This window comes from Canis aureus, chromosome 21 (assembly GCF_053574225.1).
Source record: "Canis aureus isolate CA01 chromosome 21, VMU_Caureus_v.1.0, whole genome shotgun sequence".
Classification (NCBI taxonomy): domain Eukaryota; kingdom Metazoa; phylum Chordata; class Mammalia; order Carnivora; family Canidae; genus Canis; species Canis aureus.
The window spans coordinates 1,534,586-1,543,107 of record NC_135631.1 but is presented as its reverse complement, the minus strand read 5'-3'; the positions used below and the strand labels follow the sequence as shown (position 1 = coordinate 1,543,107).

Here is an 8,522-nt window from a genome sequence, read left to right as displayed (position 1 = left end):
TCTTCCAAGGGTATTTACTTTTCCACTCCTGTATGCCAGGCACTATGCTAAGTAAGACTGAGCAAAACCAGAGGTTTCCTGTACAGTTTGTGAGCTACTGTCCAGGGGAGGGGGCCTGCATCTACTAATTGACTACACATTTGTAAAACTACAACCTCAGTGTTTGCTACAAAGGAGAGGTGCCTGCTGCTAGCAATGCCTATGAATAGGAACTTTCATATTGGAAATGGATGGATGGATGGATGGTGGATGGCATGAGCCTGAGAGAGGAACGGAGGGCTGGAAGCCAGGCCCATGACCTGACCACATGTTTATTTGGGCAACACCAGAGAGGCTCTCTAGCTATAAGTAGCCCTGGGCGCCCCAGGCTGCTATGTTCAGCTGCTAATTGCTCAGCATTCACTAAAGCTGAAAACTCAAAGCAAAATAAACCATGAGGCTGTCCCTGAGTGTCCTGCTGGTCACTCTGGCTCTTTGCTGCTATGAGGGTGAGTATCACTACTCATCAGACAGGCACCAGCCCTGGTGAGTACCCTTCTCTGAGCTAGGTGAACCTAAGTGGCTTTTCTCTTTTTCCCTCTGCTTGTGCACTAGCCCCCCACCCCACTCCCAACTTCAGCGCTCATTTTATCAGTTCCCAACACCCTGGAAGTTCCATAACAAAACGTTGCAGGCAATTTTCAAGAGCTTCCACTGAAACTTCCCTCCTTATCTGTGAGCTGTGTTTCAGAAGCAGAGGACTTAAGATTTAGGTCTGAATCATGGCTCTCATTTGCCAGTGCTTTGAACTTGAACAAAATGCTGGATCTCTCCAAGTCTCTCCTCGTCGTTGGGTCTGACAGATACCACAAGAATAGCTACAGCAATGGATGAGATTAAGTCTATCAAGGGTCTAACTTTGGCCATCAAGCTGATATCTACTGTTCCCAGACGTTCCCCTTTCCAGAGTTTTCCAGGTGCCAGTGTAGTCCACAGCTTTTAAACTCAGGGATTCAGGCTCATAAAATGTTACAACTGGAAGGGCTTGGGGAGAGTTCTCACTTTCAGAAGAGCCTGTGTTTTCTTAGTCTCTGATAATAAATCTTCAAGGGGGCTCTGGGAGTAAGAAGTACTCACTACATCTAGTCCTGAGTAGATCTCACTGTATCCACCAATCTTCCTGGTTTTCTAGGAGTGCTGCCAGTATTTTGTGATAGAACAAGTACGCTCAGAGGGTTGGGATTTCTGTTTATATAGATGAATTCCGGCCACCCATTCCACAATATTTTTGCATATCTTCTTACCCAGAATACTAACCCAGTCTTCTTTGTCCTTCTATTTCATATGACTTCCTAAACATCCTCCTCTTTCCCTCTGCTGAGCAGACAGGAGGGTCTTGGAAAGGAGGGGACATGTTTTAACAAGAATAAAAACTGAATTGGGGATCAGTAAGCCTGTATTCCAGTCCTGGCTCTGTGCTCACTCCAAGATATAAGGAAGTCACAGTTCTACTGTCTCACATTGTCACTGGCACTCTTATGGAATGAGATCCTAGAACCTCTTGGGTTCCTGTCTAGTTCTGACTTTGGGGAGCCACGGGAAAATGTGATTTTCCTTACATTGATTGTATTTCTTTTTCTTCACCAGCCAATGCGATCGTATGTCCATCCCTTGGAAAGGATATGATTGCCTTCCTCTTTGAACATGAAGCTTTATACAAGCCTCACCTTCAGCTTGCATATAACCCACCTGAAGCAGCCCTTAATGCCAAGTTGCAAGTGAAGAGCTGCACAGATAAGATACCCATTGTGCAAAGAAAGCTAATTGCAGGCGTATTGGTAATTCATTCTTTCTCTGTTCATAGAGACTTCTGCTCAGCTGAGCAGCCAGGAAGGCAGTCAGGGTGCTGCTCTGTCGGGAGCACAAGAGGCGGGGGTACCTGTCTCCCTGCTGGCTCCTGACAGGGTGAGAGCTAGCCACAGGGTGGATGACATTACACCTGAGGAGACACACTGAGGCTGCACAGAACATCTGGGCACCTTCCTTCTTCTCAGGTCACTTTCCTGGGTGCTAGGTTACCCATAGTGAACTGGGGAGGAGGACAACTAGGGCCCCAAGCTGTGATATCAAAGGGTCAAAGCCTGGCTGCTTCCTTGCCTGGGAGCTTCCCTGAGGGCAGGTTCTCCCCTCAGAGTGGACACAGTCCTAAGGCAATCCCCTGGGGGTGATGGGAATGTTGAATGGGGAGTCAGCTAGGAGGAAGGAAACCTGGCTCTCTGTCAACAGTGCCAGGGCAGCTGGCTGGGCACTCTGTCAGCTGCTGCAAAGCCAAGGCCTACCCCCCATACCTCAGCATTTCACCACTCTCTGTCTACTACTGTCTCCCTTAACGTGCTCATGTCCAGAGACCTTCCTTCCTCTGTCTCTTGTAGCCACATGTGAAGGTGAAACACTTAAATAACATATTTATCAAGAAATAAGATACCTAAAGGTACCTCTCAGCCCATCGAGTGCTGGATTTAGGTCATGAGGTTCAATCACAAATGCCCACAGGGACTGGGTTTTCAGTGCTGAGAAGACATGTGTCATCCGGTTGAATTTCTTTTCTTTTCTTTTTTTTTTTTTTTTTAATTTTTTTTTTTTTATTTTATTTATGATAGTCACAGAGAGAGAGAGAGAGAGGCAGAGACACAGGCAGAGGGAGAAGCAGGCTCCATGCACCCGGAGCCTGATGTGGGATTTGATCCCGGGTCTCCAGGATCGCGCCCTGGGCCAAAGGCAGGCGCCAAACCGCTGCGCCACCCAGGGATCCCACCGGTTGAATTTCTATACTGTGAGCCCGAGACTCCCCTGAAAGCCATATTCCCAAAGTTCTGTCCCACTTTTGTTCTAGTAACACCACTGTATCCCCACTGCGTGAGAAATTAAGAGTCTTCTGCCCTGGGATAGCAAAGAAAAAAACTCCTGGACTGCTCCTCCTTCCATTAGAAACCTGAGTCTTGGGTCACCTCACGCTTTATTTGCCAGACTATGGAAATAAGTTTTTCCTGACTTGCATGACTTGTTGTAATTGTGTCAGGTGTATTTAATTCACCATCCTCCTGGGTTTCCTGTCTTGTGCCCATTCTGCTTGCCTTTTGTTGGTCAAAACTTCACTGACAAGTTTTTGTGAGTGACAGTCTGTGTTAAGGTGTCCTCCCCAGGAGCAGCATGACTGAACTTCTCTTTCTTTATCTGTCTAGGAAAAAATCCTGGTGAAATGTGTATTTTGAATCTTCTGTACTAGTACTTCTGTCTCCCAATGGTCACCTGATCTTCTGGAAAATGTAAAGGTTTCAACATCTTCCTTCAATAAATCACTCACCCTGCATTACTGTATTTGTCTTGTTATTACCCCCCCCCCCAGTCTCCAGCCTTGAGTTGGGGTGGTCTTCATCAAAAAGAGCCCATTGGGTGTTGCCAACAGTAAATTTCAGAGACCTACTGTCCAGTTACCCACGGCAGCCTGAGGAGCAGGGACCACAAGACTGAATATTTACTCAAGAATCATTGTGCATCACTTTATAGATTTCCCATTCACATGGCCATCAGTAAAAATGAAATTTCAGGGTAATAAATGATACAAACGTTGCTGCTATGAATTTCTATAAAGGATACCCACAGCCGAGCTACCTGATTGTCACACGGTTCTCAACTAGCAGCATCTCTAATATTGTGCCCTTATCACAACTACAACCAACCTGCCTGGGCTTCACATCTTCTTCACTCTGGTTTTGACCCAAAAAACTCTCTGGTATAATTTGTTTTCTGTCTACTTCTCAGTGTTTAGTCCATCTCCAGGGTTCACCCTTCAGTTAACTCTTTGTGACTCAGCACATGCACATTACTCTGAGACCTCTAGACCACTCACCAACACCTCAGGCTAATGCTTTTTCCCTTACATTCTCCCCAGAGTTCCAAAAGCAGCATCCAGCAGCGTCCAGGTCATCAAGGTGGAGGCGCAGTTACCCAGAACAGGGATGTGGAGCCTGGGTCATTGGCACGGGAAGGGTGACATCTTGTGGTCCTCTCTAGGAATCACACCTACTCCTGGAGAGCTGAGCATCCACATCTGCCCATTAACCCTAAACTTGAGAAAAACGTTCACTTGTCTGTGTTCCCCTAAGTATGCTCATTGATGTGCAATCTGATGACCAGGACTCATAAGCGTCTGTTTATCCCTTTGACACCCCCACATCTATCACATCTCCACCCATGTTGCCTTTTAAGTGAGATTCCATAATTCCCTCCTTTTTCAAAAGCCACAGGGAATGTCCATCCCCAGTGGGACCCAAGTTCTTCTAGGAGTGATATTGCTTACAGCCTCAGGTTCAGTGGGGTTGTTAGGTCCCCTCATAGAGAGGGCTTGCTGCCCCACTGAAGGGAATCATTTACATGCTCCAGACTCAGCGCTTCTAGCTGCCACACCACCCCATATTTTACAGTCATCTCCAGGACCCCAGAAAGTACATGATGTAATGCAAGTCAGATCATGCTGGAGCTCCCAATTCTTTGCTGGTGGTTCTTGACTTTGTACTATCGTCTGGAATGGTCTTTTCTTCAATTCCGCTGTCATTTTCTTAGAATCTCCGACCTGGACTTGCCCGGGAATTCGTGTCTTTCATTGATTGTTGCTTGACTGGGTCCTCCCACTGGCTGAATTTTTCATCAGGGTCATTCATCCACAAACATCTTGTCGAACGTGCCTTCTGTGGGGGCCAAGTGCAGGCTGCCCCTAATGTACCACTTTGGCATATTGATTATTTTCAATAAAAGTTACTTAAGAGGCAATCTGTGCATAAGGACATTCAGATCATCCTCTGCTGCCGTGATTGAGGAAATAAATCTTCCTGTGTAAGACACTTTTCCTCTACCAGGATGTGGACATCCTTATATCACCAGAGATATAAAGTGTAGAGCCGTGAAGACTCCTTATTACTTTTTACTAGTTTACTACCCCAGCCCAATTTTGTTTAGAATTCCCTACCAATTGTAGCTCCCAAAGTTAAGTTTCTTTTGTCCTGTCAATTCCTCACTCATTCATTGTCTCTTTGTTTAAAAAGTAAAAATCTGCCTGCCTTCATTATTCCTTTAGGTATCAATTTTATTGATAGGCTCTATTTATGGTTCATAAATAATAAAACTGTGTTTTTTCTCCTGTTAATCTATTTTAAGTAAATTTAATTACCAGTCCAGCAGAAGACCTTGAAGAGTAGAGGGATAAGTTTTCCTTCATTTCAATTTCATGTCAAGCACTGTTCTTGGCACTGGAGACACATCAGTAAGGAAAACAGGCAAAAATCTGTGCTGTCAAGAAGTTTATATTTTATCAAGGGAAGAGAAGTAATAAATCAAACGAAGAGGCAAAATAGATGGTTTATTAGAAGGTGGTAAGTGCCATGGAGAAAAAGAGAGTCATGATTTTAATTAGGGTGGACAGGAAAGGACTCACTGGCAAGATGGCAGAGGTTTAGGGTCCCCTGTCACCTGTCCCCACCAACTTTCCTAGAGAACTTTCAAATCATCCTTAAAAACCAACAAATTCGCCCTGAGATTTAAAGAGAGAACAGCTGGAACACTACAGAGAGGAGTCTGCGCTTCTAACAAGGTAGAAGGTGGGGGGAAAAAGAGAATCTAGTGGGGAGGGGCCCCGAGGACCCCAGCTAAGGCCCGCGATGAAAGCCCCCGGGGACAGGGAAGCCCAGTCCCGGAGGAGCAGGAACCTAAAAATGCAGACCGGATTCTTCCTGGAGGGAAGGGCGCTTAGCAGGGAAACTGGGCAGAACCGCAGGAGGGGCAGGGGAGACTCCAGTCTCCCGGGATCACTAACAGAGGAAGTGCACCCCGGGGGAGCGCCCCACACACCAGGCGAGCGCGGTAAAGGGCTGGAGCGCGCACCCGGCGGGGCCCCGGGAGCAGCTCAGGCGGCGGCTCAGGGCGGAGGGGGCTGCGCCCTGCTGCCTTTGGGGGCCTTGCGGCTGGGAGCGCGATTCCAGCAGCGCAGGCCCCGGATCCCAGGGCTCGAGCAGACACAGCCCAGGATCCTGTGCTCACCCCCGGGGCAGGCGGAGGCACAGGAGGGAGGACACAGGGCAGCGAGGACCCTCCTGCCGCCGGGCGCCCCCGAGCCGTGCAGATCAGCACCCCGCCCCCGGAGCATCCAGGCCAGTGCAGACTGGGAGACTGCGGCGGCAGTGACTGCGGGAGCTGACTCCAGAGCTGGAAGGCCGGCTGCCGCCAGTGTGGTTGTTCCTCCTGGTGTCACCCTGTGCCTGGGATGGAGCGGGGCGCCAGGGAACAGGGGCCTCACGGGGTAAACAGCTCCCACTGAGCCCGGCACCGGGCAGGGGGCGGGGGGCGCAGGGCAGCTCCCCCAGGTGCACACACCTGAGAATCAGCACAGCAGGCCCCTCCCCCAGAAGACCAGCTGAAGGACAGGGGAAGAGCAAGTTCTTGACTGAGCAGCGCTGGACAACTCCAGGGCAAGTCGAGGGATTTACAGTACATAGAACCAGATGATACCCCTCTTTTCTTCTGCCTTCCTTTTTTCCAGTACAACTCGTTTTCAGCCACTCTGCACTGAGCAAAATGACTAGAAAGAAGAACTCACCACAAAAGAAAGAATCAGAAACAGTCCTCTCTCCCACAGAGTGACAGAATTTGGATTACAATTTGATGTCAGAGAGCCAATTCAGAAGCACAATTAATAAAGCTGCTGGTGGCTCTGGAAAAAAAAGCATAAGGGATTCAAGAGACCTCATGACTGCAGAATTTAGATCTAATCGGGCCAAAATTAAGAATCAATTAAATGGGATGCAATCCAAACTGGAGGTCCTAACGATGAGGGTTAATGAAGTAGAAGAATGAGTGAGTGACATAGAAGACACGTTGATGGCAGGGAAACAAACTGAGGAAGAAAGAGAAAAACAATTAAAAGACCATGAGGAAAGGTTAAGGGAAATAAATGACAGCCTCAGAAGGAAAAATCTACATTTAATTGGGGTTCCAGAGGGCACCGACAGGGACAGAGGACAAGAAAACATATTTGAACAAACCATAGCTGAGAACTTCCCTAACTTGGGGAGGGAAACAGGCATTCAGACCCAGGAGATAGAGAGGTCCCCCCTAAAATCAATAAAAACGGTTTGACACCTTGACATTTAATAGTGAAACTTGTAAATCCCAAAGATAAAGAGAAAATCCTTAAAGCAGCACGAGACAAGAGATCCCTAACTTATATGGGGAGAAATATTAGATTAACAGCATCACTTTCCATCAGGGAAATACAAATCAAAACCACAATGAGATCCCACCTCACCCCAGTGAGAATGGGGAAAATTAACAAGGCAGGAAACCACAAATGTTGGAGAGGATGTGGAGAAAGGGGAACCCTCTTGCATTGTTGGTGGGAATGTGAACTGGTGCAGCCACTCTGGAAAACTGTGTGGAGGTTCCTCAAAGAGTTAAAAATAGACCTGCCCTCCGACCCAGCAATTGCACTGCTGGGGATTTACCCCAAAAATACAGATGCAGTGAAACGCTGGGACACCTGCACCCCGATGTTTCTAGCAGCAATGTCCACAATAGCCAAACTGTGGAAGGAGCCTCAGTGTCCACCGAAAGATGATGGATAAAGAAGCTGTGGTCTATGTATACAATGGAATATTCCTCAACCATTAGAAACGATAAATACCCACCAATTGCTTCGACGTGGATGGAACTGGAGGGTATTATGCTGAGTGAAGTAAGTCAATTGGAGAAGGACAAACATTATATGGTCTCATTGATTTGGGGAATATAAATAATAGTGAAAGGGAATAGAAGGGAAGGGAGTAGAAATGGGTAGGAAATATCAGAAAGGGAGACAGAACATGAAGACTCCTCTCTCTGGGAAACGAACTAGGGGTGGTGGAAGGGGAGGAGGGCGGGGGGTGGGGGTGAATGGGTGACGGGCACTGAGGGGGGCACTTGACGGAATGAGCACTGGGTGTTATTCTGTATGTTGGCAAATTGAACACCAATAAAAAATAAATTTATTATTTAAAAAAAAATCAGCAGACCTCTCCAAGAGACCTGGCAAGCCAGAAGCGGCTGGCAGGATATATTCAGGGTCCTAAATGAGAAGAACATGCAGCCAAGAATACGTGATCCAGCAAGGCTCTCATTCAGAATAGAAGGAGAGATAAAGAGCTTCCAAGATAGGCAGACACTGAAAGAATATGTGACCTTCAAACCTCAAATTGCCTTTGGGGATTTTTTTAATTCTATTCCTCTTTTGCTCATTCCCTGGGTAGGAGAGGCATGGATCAGAGTCCCAGTATTTATTGAATGTGTAGGAACAATGAGTAGTCAGTGAGAGAGACAAACTATCCCCAGTTGGAGAATGCAACTCCCCAGTTTCTACCCCCAGAACTGATTCTGCAAAATTTTTTTGAAGGATAAATGATTTCTTTGGACTTACATTCTTCTATGAAATACAAATGCTGATTAGGTGAGTCAGTATG

At 47.1% G+C, this 8,522-nt stretch overlaps 1 protein-coding gene across 1 annotated transcript; it reads left to right on the top strand.

The window, feature by feature from the left end:
- Window positions 1–358: 358 nt before the first annotated feature.
- SCGB1D4 (secretoglobin family 1D member 4) lies at window positions 359–3,349 on the top strand. Its single transcript, XM_077864303.1, has 3 exons — window positions 359–488; window positions 1,627–1,817; window positions 3,222–3,349. Exons 1-3 carry the CDS (start codon window positions 434–436, stop codon window positions 3,249–3,251), a joined length of 276 nt encoding a protein of 91 aa, XP_077720429.1. The 5' UTR covers window positions 359–433; the 3' UTR covers window positions 3,252–3,349.
- Window positions 3,350–8,522: the final 5,173 nt, after the last annotated feature.